Source organism: Muntiacus reevesi, chromosome 18 (assembly GCF_963930625.1).
Source record: "Muntiacus reevesi chromosome 18, mMunRee1.1, whole genome shotgun sequence".
In the NCBI taxonomy this organism is placed as follows: domain Eukaryota; kingdom Metazoa; phylum Chordata; class Mammalia; order Artiodactyla; family Cervidae; genus Muntiacus; species Muntiacus reevesi.
Genome location: NC_089266.1, coordinates 6,822,067 through 6,836,930, shown reverse-complemented (window position 1 = coordinate 6,836,930; position 14,864 = coordinate 6,822,067). Strand labels below are relative to the sequence as shown.

At 57.6% G+C, this 14,864-nt stretch overlaps 1 protein-coding gene across 2 annotated transcripts; it reads left to right on the top strand.

The window, feature by feature from the left end:
* The first annotated feature begins 2 nt into the window (after nucleotides 1-2).
* On the top strand, nucleotides 3-14,373 carry GGA3 (golgi associated, gamma adaptin ear containing, ARF binding protein 3). 2 transcript variants are annotated; one of them, XM_065908803.1, is made up of 17 exons: nucleotides 3-205; nucleotides 5,789-5,873; nucleotides 6,001-6,076; nucleotides 7,369-7,467; nucleotides 8,057-8,180; nucleotides 8,337-8,440; nucleotides 8,551-8,631; nucleotides 8,961-9,098; nucleotides 9,672-9,753; nucleotides 9,859-9,960; nucleotides 10,252-10,491; nucleotides 10,799-10,869; nucleotides 11,085-11,380; nucleotides 11,574-11,782; nucleotides 12,075-12,244; nucleotides 12,349-12,459; nucleotides 12,691-14,373. In XM_065908803.1, the coding sequence occupies exons 1-17, from the start codon at nucleotides 166-168 to the stop codon at nucleotides 12,799-12,801; spliced, it is 2,139 nt and encodes a 712-aa protein (XP_065764875.1). In that variant the 5' UTR covers nucleotides 3-165; the 3' UTR covers nucleotides 12,802-14,373. The 2 variants fall into 2 exon arrangements, with proteins under 2 accessions (XP_065764875.1, XP_065764876.1); XM_065908804.1 differs by lacking the exons at nucleotides 3-205; nucleotides 5,789-5,873; nucleotides 6,001-6,076 and adding an exon at nucleotides 6,227-6,364.
* Nucleotides 14,374-14,864: the final 491 nt, after the last annotated feature.

The following is a 14,864-nucleotide window of genomic DNA, read 5'->3' as shown; positions in this document are numbered from 1 at the left end:
AGTCAAAAAGGAAACGCTCGCCCTCGCATTATCCGTCGCAGCCTGGCAAGATCCTAGGCGGCGGCACACGGTCTTCTCAGGTCCCTATGCAGGCCCCGCCCCGGCTCGTCTCTCTCAGGTTCTCGCGAGGTTTGAGACCGCTGGGCCGGCCCGGGCGGCTGCAATATGGCGGAGGCGGAAGGGGAGAGTCTGGAGTCCTGGCTGAGTGAGTATCCGCGGCCGAGTCTGTTTGCGCTCGAGCCGCCCTTCTCCCCAGCCCTCGGTCCCCTCCCCCGGCCGTGCGGTGGCGCCGCCCGGCAGCCCGCGCCAAGCCTCGCCCGCGCCGCGAGCGCCCCGGGATCGCGCCCCTTCCTCAGTGGGGCCGCCCGGCCCGTGCTCTGTGAGCCGCGGCGCCTCCTCTCGCTCCCGCGCTCTTCGCGGTGAGCTCGGGCCTCGCGGGCTCAGGGAAAGTGACAGCCAAGTGCTTCAGGCTGACATGCATCGGCGCTTTGGGGAGACTGTGGTGGGGCCGCGCAAGGCCTTGACTCCGGGACCCCTGCGCTCTTCCGACGAAGGGGAAAGCTCCGAATTGGGGCTGAACTCCGGGAGCGGTGGGTGGTGCTGGGCATACCCACATAGCTTCAGAATTTTGACCGTGTATTCCAGAAGTGACTGCTTCGCGCAGGCTGAATGTTTGAAGTGAAAATAATCCAGAGAGAGAGGGGAACAAAGAGTACTTTCCCCTGCAGTAGCCGAAGCATAATGAAAGCTCTGTTGGGGGACCCTTCTCCCCACCCCCCGCCTGTCTTAACGAGTCATTCGTTGGTAAACTACTCAGCAAAGCTGAGAGACGCAGCCTGATACTGTAGTTATAGCGGCCTATTGCTGTGATTGCTCACTCATATTGCTGTTGAGGAAATACAGGATAACCTTAGCAGATTGCATTTGGCCGAAGGGTTAGTACGTTGAGTTTACTAAGTATGGGCTAGAGGAGGCCCCTGGAGGCCTGTTGAAGTGAAGAGAAATTGCGCAGGGTGATAAGACAGGCTGGAGCCTAGACGCTGCCTTGTGCATTGTCAGTTATTCACTAGAGCCTGCAGCCTCTTGAGGGGTGATGCCCACTTCCTCCAACTGCCTGACTCCCCTTCATAAGAAACCCTGTTCAAAAAAAAAAAAAAAGAAACCCTGTTCAGGTGGTTGAACGTAGGTTACATTTGCAAGGTCTGCAGTTACAGGCAGGTCACAAAGTCTTCTGTGTATATGGATCTGTTCTCCCAGGAGCTCAGAGCGCTCCAAAGACGTTCATTTATCAAGAATCCTAGCAAAGTAGGTACTGGTGTCACAGTGTCACAAAAGAGGACACCTTGGCCCTAATCAGTTCACTTGCCCAGAGCCACCCAGTTCAGTTCAGTTCAGTCGCTCAGTCGTGTCTGACTTTTTGGGACCCCATGAATCGCAGCACGCCAGGCCTCCCTGTCCATCACCAACTCCCAGAGTTCACTCCAACTCATGCCCATCAAGTCGGTGATGCCATCCAACCATCTCATCCTCTGTCGTCCTCTTCTCCTCCTGCCCCCAATCCCTCCCAGCATCAGGGTCTTTTCCAATGAGTCAACTCTTTGTATGAGGTGGCCAAAGTATTGCCACCCAACTGTATGTAAATACTCTTGAATTGGTTTCATTTACAGATGCTAATGGGGACTTCAGAGAAATTTAAATGACCTCAGCTGAGTCTAATAGGCTAGGTTTAGAGTTTAGACCTGTTTTTGAGGGAGAGTGGAGATGGTGATGGGGGAGAGGGAGGGTATCTGTAGAGACTAGAGCTGAGACTGGCCTTTGACCCTTTCCTGTTACATAGAGTGATATTTTGGACAGGTCTCAGGTCTCCCCCCCAGCCCAATTCTGCTCCCAGAAGAACCCTTCTGCTTAGTCAAGTCATTGCACTGCTCCTCCCCTCTACCTCTCTGCGACTTCCTCGTATTCTTCCTTGCTTCGGTCAGCTGGATGTTCTTGTCCCACCAACACACCTTTTTCTCCTTTCCTGAAAGCCCTGTTCCCCTGTGCTCCTTTACATGCTTTGAAACCCATCCCGGCATCTCCTTCCCCACAAACCATCTCTTGATGACTTCAGCCTTCTCTAAAGTCCTGTCATTACTGCAGTTAATCAGTGCTTAATGAATACCTACTGTGTGAGGTGTTAAAGAAAACTAAGTTCAAAGTCTTTGCCTTCAGTTTGATGATAGTGGTGCTGGAGTGGATAAAGCATTTTTAAGTAAAAAAGCAGGAACCATAAATGCTAAAATACAGACAGTTTATTTTGCGAAATTGGGGATAAGTGAAATGGGAGATGGTTCTCCCAGTGGGGAGATGGCACTCGAGCTAGGCCTTAAAGAATGGGAAAATAGGCTAAGAAAACAGCAGACAGTGGTGTGGAGGGAGCAGACCGTGTTTGGGGCATGCAGTAACAGACGTTTGACTCAAGTAGGGCGTTCCTGTGGGAACATGGAAGAGAGAGCTAGGAAGACCAAACTCTGGACCGGCTCCAATTCCACTCCAAGAGGTCTGTGTCTCCAGTTAAGAGATTCCCATTCATACTGTACCTGTTAAGTCAGTGTTTTGGGAAGGTTCCTATAGGTGTTTTACATAGGATGGATTGGAGCAGAAGTTCTGGAAGCAAGAGAGAAAACAGGAGGTCAGGGCAGGAGTGAAAAAACAGTTTTAAAAAGACACTGGGGTTTCCCAGGTGGCTCAGTGGTAAAAAATCCGCCTACCAAGGCAGGAGAGGCAAGAGACTCGGGTTTGATCCCTGGGTCAGTAAGATCTCTTGGAGTAGAAGATGGCAACCAATTCCAGTATTCTTGCCTGGAAAATTCCACAGACAAAGGAGCCTGGTGGGCTACAGTCCATGGGGTTGCAGAGTCGGACGTGACTCAGCACAACGCACAAAAAGACATTGAGGTGAATTCCCTGGCAGTTCAGTGATTAGAGCTCCACGCTTTCACTGTCGAGGGCCGGGGCTCAATCCTGGTAGAGGAGCTAAGACCCTACTAGCCTCGAGGGGGGAAAAATAGTGAAGACATGGAGAAGGAAGAGATTAGGACTGACTAATGAAATTGGATGAGGAGAGGGAAGACAGAGCCTTCAGACCTGGGTGCCTAGGGTTGGGGGCAAAAGGAGCTTTGGAATTGTAGCACCATTTATAGAAATAAGGAAGTCAGGGAGGAGAAATGATGAGTGTTTTTAGACTCGTTTCTGCACCAAGTGAGCACTTATAATTACACCCTGTCTTGTTTTGTTCTGGTTGTTTCTCATGCGTTGCACGAGAAGAGCCTAACCGCCTCAAGGGTAGGATCCGAGTCTTGTACTTTTCCTGTCGTTTCTCCAGGGCCTAACTTGCTGTCTACTTAGTTTTCTGTGGCTGTTTAACAAAAGACTTGGTGGTTGACTAAGTCTCCCTTGATTCAAGACCTTCGCACTAAAGTTTGACGCTTGACTTCCCTTCCATCCTTATCCTTGCTACGTGGAACTTGTCACTGGACTGTTTGAGCCGTGTTGGGGCGGGGTGGCCAATGCTGTTCCCCTCCCTCCTGGACCAGAGGTCCCACGACACTCATGGCTAGTGATAGAATTGAGTTGAAAATGAGAGCAGGATGTATAGAGACAGAGACACAGACTAGTATAAGGCTTTCAACAGAGACCCCAAAATAGAAACCTGGAGTCCCGAGGGACGGTTCTGGAAGGCAGGATCTGCAGGGGAGGTTCTGGCGTCACCTCCGCTGCAGGTGAAGGAGAGTGTTGAGTGGGTGGTGGGTGTGTGCGTCTGCCGGGAGGCGGTGGGCAGACGGAGTGCCTGAGTCACCCCAGGTTACCTCTGGAGGTTCTTGCAGTTCCTGTGGGTGACTGAGGTCTGCTGTCTCAGCTGGCTGGAGAGAGGGGGGCGATACTCAGAAGTGGGGCGAACCATGGCTGAAACCAGGGCTTTGTGTTCATGTGTAGGCCAAGAGCTCCCTGCAGGTTTGCGGTGGGAAAGTCTATTGGGGAAATGGGGTTCTCGAGATGTTGAATGAAAGTGAGAAGTAGGTGGGAGTGTTCCTGGAAGCAGAAATGGAGTCGTGGCAGCCGCGGGCCGGACACATTTTTGGTGAACGCCCATGGCTTTGTGTCCGTGTGTGGGGAGGGGAGGGGCTGTGCACGTTGTCCCCTGTGTCTGTGACATTCTTTTCCAGTGGCAAACAGTGGAAGGTGTGTGACTGCTCCCAAAGTGATTGTAGAGACAGGGGCAGGTACGGCTCCTCAACCATCTTACTTTTGTATCCTACACCCTCTTATGTCGTATGGGAACTCCAAGCCTGCCAAATGCTAGGGATTGGTGACAAAGCCCGGAGAAGGCAGTGACTCCCCAGTCCAGTACTCTCGCCTGGACAGTGCCGTGGACGGGGAGCCTGGTGGGCTGCCGTCTGTGGGGTTGCAGTCGGATATGACTGAAGCGACGCAGCAGCAGCAGCAGTAACAAACCGCCCTGACACCTGAGAAGGTTTCAGGCACCTGGTCGGGGGAGACAGGGCTTCTCTGGAGGGTGACAGCTAGTAGCTCCCTGTGGCAACAAATAGCCCCTCTTGATAGAATTAATCTCCCTTCCCTCCAAGCGTGACATTTTCAAGGGCCTGCTAATTCTCTTTTCAAGACTTAGGACTGACATCTCTCTCTTCCTCCAAATATGATCCTAAACCACCATAATTTTCTGGCCTCCAGAGCAGAAACGCTGTTCCGCAAGCACAGCGCTGGGCGCTGTAGGTCTTTCCTATGCCACTGGGTGGCGTCTGCTGCCTCGTGACGCCTGGGCGGGGATGGAGCTGGCTCGGTGTCCCTGTTAGGATTTGAGTGTGGAGCTAGTGATTTTTAACATTAGGAAAAGGGAAGTGAAGAAACAGAGTCACGAGCAATCAGAATTCAGGAACGTCTAACATCACCCCTTTTGGGAAGGGCTTTTTCAAGGCTCTCACTCTGCTTTTGGCCCTGAAGGAAATCTGCTGGAGGAGCCTGGACTTTATAAAGGATACACGCCTTCAGTCTTCCGTTAGTCTTCTGAACCTGAAGCCCTAAATTTAGCAAACAGCTTGAGAGTGCTTTCTGGAAGAGGCCAACTCCAAGATCTGAATCAGAGATGGGAACGCATTTAACCACCCTCAGCTGGAGCCGTCCTCTCTAAGCACAGGATCTGGGCATGACTGAGAAGAGAGGCCACACGCCACGTGTTAGGAGACTTGGCATTCACCTCCTGGAGTTTAAACCCTGGGTGACCCTTCAGTGCTTGTCTTTGTCCTTGTTCGTGGAAGACCATTTAAACTCAGGGATGCTGATTGCTCAGGCTTAGATTCTGTTTCTGTGACCCAGGGACGGACAGCACAATTCGTGCCTAGAGGGCTCAGTAATCGTCGTTAACTTACCTTAAAATGAGAGGCTTCAGATTTGTTTTCTCTTTCGTTTGTAACTTTCAGAATACTGGACAGAAAGCGATATTTGTAGGGAATTCCGAGTGGTCCAGGGGTTAAGACTCTGCTCTGTCACTGCTTGGGGCCCAGGTTCAATCCTTGGTCAGGAAACTAAGATCCTAGAAGCTATGTGGCACTACCAGAAAAAATTTTTTTTCAAGTATTTGTATTTGAATTGCTGTCTGACTAAACTATTGAGTCTGCTCTGTTAGAGAAGAAACTTCTTCACATCAATGCGTTAAAACTGTGCGGAGAACCTTCCGCAGTGTCCTCCTCGCTCTTCGTAACAGTCGTCGTCTTTTTCGTTCTCTCCCCAGATAAAGCCACCAATCCTTCTAACCGCCAGGAGGACTGGGAATACATAATCGGCTTTTGTGATCAGATCAACAAGGAGCTTGAAGGGTGAGTCTCAGAACTGTTGGGGGGCAGGTGAGAGACGGTTGACCGGGAGAGTGAAAAACTGGCAGAGGAGGGCTGGCCAGCTGGCCAAGGGTCCGCGTCCTGAAGGTGTGGTTTTGCTCGTCTTCAGGCCGCAGATCGCTGTCCGACTGCTGGCCCATAAGATCCAGTCTCCGCAGGAATGGGAGGCGGTCCAGGCCCTGACGGTAGGTTTTTCGTGCTGGTGATGGATCTTCACGAGTCCACTGGGATCTCTGAGGGGGTCAGGGCTCCCGCCCTCAGCCACCTGAGCGTCCTGGATACAAACTAGACTTACCTGGACCTTGCACAGGCAGTTGTTCCACAGATGTGTGTGCCCCTGTGCCAGGCCCAAGCATCACGGATGGCTGAGTGTGAGCACGAGGTGTGATGGGAGAAGCGGAGAGGCCAAGGCAGAGTGGTAGGGCCGGGGGCCCCGGGCTGGGGCTCAGAGAGGCCGACAGCTGTCCTGCCAGGTAAGAGCTGGCCAGGTGTAATTCGTCCCGTAGCTAAAAATGACGCGGGTCGCTAGTGAAGGCATCAGCCCAGTGGGCAGATCTTAGCGTTTATTCAGGCTCGGAGGATTCAGGACGCGGAGCTGAGCGCGGTGCTGGGACGCCTCCAGGCTCCCCCCTAAGCCAGGATGCCCAGGTTCTCTCCTGACTCCCTTCAGCTCCTGGAAGGGCGGGAAGGGGGACGTCGTGGAGAGGCATTTAGCCGACACGCGTGCCTGTGCCGTGTCCTCCATAGAGCGAAGGCCTGACTAAACCCGGGTCTCCAGTGGGGGCAGGTCGGTCACACTGGGCAGTGTCTGCAGACACTGTTGGTTGTCACAGGTCAGGGGGTGCTACTGGCATCTGTGTGGGTGGAGGCCGGGGTGCTGCTGAGCACTCTCTAGTGCCCAGGACAGGCTCCCAGAACGGGTGACTGGCCCAGAACATCCATGGTAGTGCAGTTGAAAATCCCAGATTTACAAAGATGGAAGCCAGGGCAGGGGGCAGCACGTGGGTGGTTCACTCCTTGGCATAAACTCAGGCACCAGGCGCCATAGGGCGGGAAAATAGCATGTCTGTCTAAGATGAAGAAAACAGAATTGAAACATCCTCTCCGGCCTGCCCAACATGTTGCTCAGCTTGTGGAAAGAGCCCTGGACCCTGAATCAGAGGAATGTGTGGTCTCTGCCTCCATCTCCTCACCTGTGAAGCGCAAGGGCAGGATCTGCAGGCAGGCCCGCTCCAGGGCTGACCGTCTGTCTTGTTAACTGGGCTTCAGCGTTTTTTACTTGAGTTTCTGCTGAGCTTCCCTGGAGGGGTTTGCACCTTGAGGAACTCTTCTGAGTGTAATCCCACTGCCCTGATGCCCCCCAGGGCCGCCTCTTCTGGTTAGGTCCTTTCTTGGGCAAGGGTTTGTGCAGCGCCGCCAGCATGTGGGGTCTGGCCGAGCGCCAGGTCCTGGCCTGAGCGCCGGCCTCTGTGCCCAGGTGCTGGAAGCCTGCATGAAGAACTGCGGCAGGAGGCTCCATAACGAAGTGGGCAAGTTCCGGTTTCTGAATGAGTTGATCAAAGTCGTCTCTCCAAAGGTCAGTCGGTGGCAGTTTCGTTTCTCAGAACTTCTGTGTTCCTCCCCCCTCACCGGCTTTCACCATGCGAACCAGCGTCTCCCGGGTCTGGGGTTCCCTGGGTCCTGCGCTCAGAGGACGCCGTGCTGAGGGTAGACGCACACAGGGACGTCTCTGCTGACCTCCTGGCCTCAGTGAGCCCGCTGACGGGCTCCCGTGACAGCAGTCACTGGTCCTCGCCTGTCACGTGGCCGCCACGGTCACACACGAGTGTCGCTTCAGCTCTGGGCACCCGCTTGGGCAGACGGGACACTTCTTCACCGCGAAGGCATTCTCGCTCACTCCTTCGAGAGAAGGTGCAGCTATGTGTCTGGCATATTGTGTGTGAACGCGGTGACAAGCTCGCGGCCCCCTGCCTGGCCGGAGGCTGTGCCCCTGGATGCCGCTCCCCTGCCCCGGCCGCGCTGGCTCACACCCGGCCCAGCCCTGCAGCTCACACCTGGGGACTGTAGCCAGTTAGCGACCATTTCACTGCTGTGAACACAGCCTTCCCTCTGCCTCCGCCTCCAGGCTACACGCACTCAGTTTTCCCCTTTCCTTTGCTCCTTAGTACCTGGGGGACAGGGTGTCTGAGAAAGTGAAGACCAAGGTTATTGAGCTGCTTTATAGCTGGACGTTGGCCCTGCCGGAAGAATCAAAGATCAAGGATGCCTACCACATGTTGAAGAGACAGGGTACGCGGCTGTCTGCCCAAACAGGGGGTCTGGGCTGGGCCTTGAGGGGCTGAGGCGTGGCGGCCTGCAGGCCTGGCCCCGGGGGCACCCCTTGCTGTGTGGAGACGGGCACCAGGGCGGCCCAGCCTGCGCGACCTCTGCTCCGTCCCCTTCCAGGCATCGTGCATTCTGACCCGCTGATCTCTGTGGACAGGACGCTGATCCCGTCTCCACCGCCTCGTCCCAAAAACCCCGTTTTTGATGACGAGGAGAAATCCAAGGTAAAGTCCTTGATGGGGTGTGGGCTCGCTCAGCGCCGGGGTGCGCCTGGGTCCCGTGTGCCCCGGTGGGGTGCTGCTGTCCCTCCACCTCTGAGGCGCTCCTCTTCCAGCTTCTAGCCAAGCTGTTGAAAAGCAAAAACCCAGACGACCTGCAGGAGGCCAACAAGCTCATCAAGTCCATGGTGAAGGAGGTGGGTGGGCCCTGAGCCCTGGGGGGAGCCCGCGGCCCAGAGCAGCGGTCCCTTCCCTGTCCCCAGGGCTCCCCAACACGTGGGAGCAGGGGGTGGATAGGGGAGAGGAACGGGAGTCGTGGGGGCAGGCGGGCTGCTGCTTTGAAAGAAGAGCTGTAGATTAGGTCTGAGGCCAGTAGTCCCAAGAATCCCGCTCTGAAAGCAGCTTCTGTGGGGCGGGCCTTGGCCCGCATGTTCCCTGGGCAGCTGTTCACCCTCCCTGGCAGGGTTTGGGGGGGCAGTGGGCCAAGTCCAGCTGAGCTCTCACTCCTTGGTCCTCTCTGGCGCAGGATGAGGCGCGGGTCCAGAAGGTGACCGAGCGTCTGCACACCTTAGAGGAGGTGGATAACAGCGTGAAGCTGCTTGGTGAGATGCTGCGTCACTACAGCAGAGAGGGCTCTGCGGAGGCAGACAAGGAGCTCATGAAGGTAGGCCCCAGGAGAGGGCGTCCCTGCCCTGAGACGCTGCTACAGCCCTGGCGATCCTTCTCCACCAGCAGCCAGGCCGAGAGGGGTGGTGCCTCCATTTTCACGTGAGCCGTGGCTGATTCGCTCCATACACCCTCCGTCTGCGTGACTGCAGACCTGCCTCGGGGTGCGCCCCTCCTCTCCACCTCGCCTTCTGCCTGGGGACGCTTGGGCAGAGAAAGGCCCAGCGTGGTTCCCCGGTGCGCTCCTCCATCCTCAGTCACATGAGACTGAATTCTGAGGCATGTGCCAGCCAGGGAGGCGGGAAGGGGCCTGCTGTCCTGGCTGCCTCTCTGCCTGGGCAGGCGTCTTGTGATGCAGAGTGGCCGAGGCTGGCAGCAGGAAGTATTTGTGCAGAGTCTGACTCTGCCAGGAGCTGACCATGATACTAGGGGAGCTGGGACACCCTGGTATGGACGGTGGGTTGGGTGATCTGCCAGGAACTGGCTGTGGTACCGGGGAGCCGGGACTCTGGCGTGGACGGTAGGTTAGGTGATCTGGCAGCTCGAGTTTTCCTGCCTGGGTCTCTGATAGGAGCTGTTTGATCGGTGTGAGAACAAGAGGCGGACGTTATTCAAACTCGCCAGTGAGACAGAGGACAACGACAATAGTTTAGGTGAGTGGAACGGGAAGGGTGGTTGAGGGGGTGACCTGGGGATTTGGATGGTGTGTGGTGGGGGCATCATCATGCCGGGAGTGACGGGTTTCTCTCCGGTACTAGGAGACATCTTACAGGCCAGTGACAACCTCTCCCGGGTCATCAACTCTTATAAGACAGTCGTTGAAGGGCAGGTCGTCAATGGCGAGGTGGTGACCTCAGAAGGTAAAGTGTTCTGGTTCCCTGCTCCCTCCAGAGCAGCCTGGGTCCCCACCGCCAGGCCCCAGTGCAGGGTGACCCCGTGTTAGCCCAAAGGCCTGAGGGGACTCCGAGCCCCTCCAAGTCCCTCCCAGGAGGTCACACAGGGTGTCCCCACCCGCCACCTCCACCAGCTCTTCACCGCTCCCCAGACAGGTGTTCTAGGAGGCGGCCAGAGGCTGTGCTCAGGGCCCTCCTCCCCTGCGCAGCCTGGGAGGGGCCCCCAGTGATTCCTGTCCCCTTCCGTCATCCATCCAGGAAACGGCCGCTCCAGCCACCAAGGCACTCTGATCGACCTTGCTGAGGTGGATGCGCCAAGCAGCCCGCCCCCAGCTCTGGCCCCCGCCCCCACCAGCTCGAGCATCCCTGTCCTCCCTCCGCCCCCCCAGGCCTCGGGCCCTGGGCGCAGCCACTCAGCTGGCCAGCCCGAGGCGCCCCCAGGGCCCAGCAGCACGAGCAACGCCCTCAGCCTGCTGGACGAGGAGCTGCTCTGCTTGGGTGCGTCCTAGGGGGGCTGCCCTGGGCAGGGAGGCCCGAGGGAACTCCGGGTGCTGAGCGAGGGTGAGGAGGAGGGCCCAGGGCAGTGTCCTCGGGTGACATCGTGTCTGGCTGTGCTCCCCCTTCCCCGGGAGGCACCCCCACAGCATAAAGACAGAAGAGGGCCCGTTCCCCTCCGGAAGCCCTGGGGGACACCCCTTCACCCTCGGACGGCCTGGTGGTCACGTGACCCTCCCTCAGGTGAGGTGGGGCTGGGGCCGCCCTAGCCCAGAGCCTCTTCCACCACAGCCGTCTCCTCTGTCCTCAGGCCTCGCCGACCCGGTGCCCAGCGCTCCTCCCGCCGAGGCAGCTGGGAACAGCCAGTGGCCCCTGCTCCAGGTAGGGGCGGGCGCCGTGTCTGCCCCCCTTGCCAGCCTTGTCCTGGCCCCGGGTACCCTCCCGCACACAGCGCTTCACGCGCCCTGTCCATTGGACGGCTGTTCGTGCAGAGGGCTCGGCCCAGCCCCCGGGAATAGCGTGGGGGGCAGGCAGGGTGGAGAGCCTGGAGCCTCCGCCGCCTGCAGGGCCACCTCACTCCCGCTCTCCTTCCCCAGAGCGAGCAGTCGGACCTGGACTTCTTCAGCCCCAAACCCGGGCCGGGAGCCTGCAGCCCCACAGACGGGCCTCTCCTGCAGCCCTCAGTGGCCCCCGCAGGCAGTCCCCAGGCCCCCGTGGCCCCAGCTGGAGTCCCTGCCCCCAAAGCTGGCCCGTTCTTGTTCTCCACCGGCCTGGCCCCAGCTCCGGCCCCAAAGGCTAAGCCCATCACCCCCGGGTACCACGGTTCTGCTCTGGGCGACAGTACCCTGCACCAGCTGGATGTCCTCGACCAGCTTCTACAAGAGGCCAAAGTGTAATGAGCGGGAGGGGAGTGCTGGGGAGGCAGCCCCAGGGGGTTGCGGGAGTTCCCTCTCAGTCTGGTGGGTCGGCTGGAATCTGGAAGCTGGGATGGGGGAGAGCCGGCTCTAGTCTGGGGGCCTCCGCACAGGGTGGCCAGCAGCTTTGCCTGGCCTTCGACACGCCTTGTCCTCCTTCCTGCTGCCCAGGACATCAGGCCTGGTGAAACCCGCCACCTCCAGCTTCTTCCCAGGCGCTGCCGCCCCTCCTCTGCTCCCCACCGGCGCCTCCACTCGGCCTCTCCTCCCCCTCTCCACGGTGCCTGGCAGCCCTCTCTTCCAGGCCCAGGGCAGCCCCGTGAAGGGGCCCGAGCTCTCCCTGGCCAGTGTCCACGTGCCCCTGGAGTCTATCAAGCCTAGTAGGTGTTGGAGGCTCGGGGTGAGGGGCAGGGGTCCCAGCCTGCAGAGCTGTGGGCCGCATGCAAGGGGTGGGTGGGTCCAGGCTCTTCTTGCCAGGGTCCCTTAGAGCCACACGCGGCCCACACTATGGCGTCGCAGTCTGTGCTTGTCCCCACTGTGCGCTCGGGAGGTTCTTCCTGGGCTCCGCCCGGAGTTTCCCGGTCCCGGGGTTGCTGTGCCCTCCGCTCGGCTGCGGTGCTGTCTCAGGCCTGCCTCTCCCCGCGCCCTCACCTGCCCCGTTCTCACACACAGGCAGTGCCCTTCCTGTGACGGCCTATGATAAAAACGGCTTCCGCATCCTCTTCCATTTTGCCAAGGAGTGCCCTCCAGGACGGCCTGACGTGCTGGTGGTGGTGGTGTCCATGCTGAACACGGCTCCCTTGCCCATCAAGAGCATCGTGCTGCAGGCCGCAGTGCCCAAGGTATCCCCGCCCCCTGGGGCTTCTTCCTGCACCCACGTGCCTGCATCCCGTTCCACCTCAAGGGCACCTGCCATCTCTTCAAAGGAGCCTGTCTGTCTCTCTAGTCAATGAAAGTGAAGCTGCAGCCACCCTCTGGGACAGAACTCTCTCCTTTCAGCCCCATCCAGCCACCTGCAGCCATCACACAGGTCATGCTGCTGGCCAACCCGCTGAAGGTGAGCTGGAGCTGGGGACCCCAGCAGAAAGCCCTGGCTGCCCCAGCTTAGACCTCCACGTCCACCACCTCCCAGCCTGGAGTGTTACTACTTCTCCCATGTCCCTTTTCCACCCTGGCCCAATGACCAAGTGAGGATGGGGTGGGTGGTAGGAGCAGGGCGTGTCCCCTGCATGAAAGCGCCCCAAGGGTATCAGAAGGGGTGTCTTGACGCGCGGCCCCTCTGCTGCAGGAGAAGGCGAGGCTTCGGTACAAGCTGACATTCGCCTTGGGGGAGCAGCTGAGCACCGAGGTGGGTGAGGTGGACCAGTTCCCCCCTGTGGAGCAGTGGGGGAACCTATGACCCCAGAGGACACGTGTCGGCTGCACTTTGGAGCCCAGGCAGGCTGCCCCAAGACAGGAGGCTCTCCAGGCCTAGTCCTCCTTCACGTCCTAACCGCTGTGCTTAAGAGATTTGATGTGGAACAGGGGCCCTGGCCGCCGCTGCTGGGAGCCGAGCCGCTGCTGTGATCTCTCTTCCTTCAGCCCCTAAAAGGACCTGTTTTTATCTACCTGTGTGACTTGGAAGTGGCCATGTGCATCAGGAGCGGGGAGTGGCCCCAGGTGCTGTGCCGTCCCCTGGGGACATGGCCCCAGGGCTGGAGTGGGTTTTCCCCTTGCGCTGGCATCCTCTGATGCAGAGACTCAGGACCCTCCTTCAGGACCACATCCTCACATCCCCAGTTCTCAGCCCCCCTGCTACCCAGGCTTCCCCTTGGCAGGCTCCAGGGAGAAGGGCACAGCCTAGGCTCCCGAGTGGCCCTGGGCCCAGAGCAGGGCGCTGGCGTGCTGCCGGACCGCCACCCTTGCCCTCTGTGGGCAGCATGAGCCTGGAACGGCTGGCCACCAGAGGAGCTGTGCTGGGCCCTGGCAGCAGCAGGCTGTGTCCTATGGACATCACAGTGAGATAAGGAACTAAAGCTGCTAGAAGTAGAACTTGGCCTTGCAGCAGCCTGAACCACAACTAGGAAAGGAAATGGAAGAGAGCAGTGTTGCGCCTTCTCCGGAAGCAGGTACCCAGCACTTTCTGGGAAAAGGGTGCCTGCTGCCGTGGGAACAGGCCATCTCACTCACTCACTACCTCTTGCTCAGCGTTGGAACAAACCGCTGTGCTGCCCTTCACCTCTGAAGGGGCAGACAGCACCCTGCGTCCTGCGTTGGCCCCCCTCCTCCCCCCAGATGGCCTGCGGGGTGGCTCGCGGTTGGGAACAGGAGGCCTCAGGACCAGGCGCATTGCACTAAACTTATGTCCTTACCTGCTGCCCAGAAACCCCGAGTGTCCCCAGCTGCTGAAGGGCACTGTTGGCGACATGTTGGGTCTGGAGGTGGTGAGATTAGGAGCCTTGCTTGAATCGAGTCACCAGACCCTATTGCTTCAACAGTGCTCCGTCCACTGGCTACAGCTAGGCCTCACGGGGCGACAGGCAGGTGAGACCCAGCCGCTGGGGAACGAGCAGGTGGCTCACCCATACTCAGCTGGATAAGCTAGAGCCAGCTCCAGGGAGAGGCAGCCCTGGAGCAGCCCTCCCTGCTCTCGCCAGGCTTCCTTAATCAAGAGGCCATCACCCCCTCCGCTCCCCTCATCAGCGAGCAGGTTTCACTGCTTCATTAGGACAGACGAAAGAAAGTGAATCCATTTCACTCCTTGAGGAGTAAATCCAAGAGCTCTCCAGAGATGGGCTGCTGCAGCCCTGGGAAGCTCTGTGGGCCTACTATGCGGAATGTACCTTTACGGTAAGCTTTAGACTTAGAGTTATTTATGAGTGTTACTCATTACTATTGAGGTCACTTTGTGACAAAAAAAACTACTGGATATATCAACTGCTGCCCTTGTTTTGCTGCATGTTAAATAAAACCATTTTTGTCCAATTTGGAATCTTTGTAATACAGATACCAGTCACCCCAGTGTGGGGGAAGGTGCCATCTGAGTTTCTGTTGAAAGATACGTTCCTAGACTGTTTCCTTTTTTAAAGAAGCTAAGGGGAAAGATGAGGGAAGGGCTAGTTAGGGAGTTTGGGATGGACATGTACACACTGCCATATTTGAGAGAGAGAACCCAACAAGGAACTACCGTATAGACAGCACAGGGAACTCTGCTCAATGTCAGCGCTATGGGGCAGCCTGGATGGGAGGCGAGTTGGGGCGAATGGACACGTGTATATGTGTGGCTGAGTCACTCCACTGTTCACCGGAAACTATCACAACAATGTTGACTGGCAATACCCCAACACAAAATGCTAAATAAACAAAAAGATAACCAGAAAGCTAACATGATTCTGAGGTAAAGCAAAGTTTCAGATGCAAACCGCTGAACACTCTTATTCAGGTTTCTACCTGTGTTCCCCGTAACTGCAGGGATGCTTTCTC

Excerpts from the sequence above, each read along its gene's own strand:
- GGA3 (XM_065908803.1), top strand. The coding sequence starts at position 166 with ATGGCGGAGGCGGAAGGGGAGAGTCTGGAGTCCTGGCTGA. Across the intron at positions 6,077-7,368 it reads AGGCGGTCCAGGCCCTGACG|GTGCTGGAAGCCTGCATGAA; the intron begins GTAGGTTTTTCG and ends CTCTGTGCCCAG. Across the intron at positions 10,870-11,084 it reads GCCAGTGGCCCCTGCTCCAG|AGCGAGCAGTCGGACCTGGA; the intron begins GTAGGGGCGGGC and ends CTCCTTCCCCAG.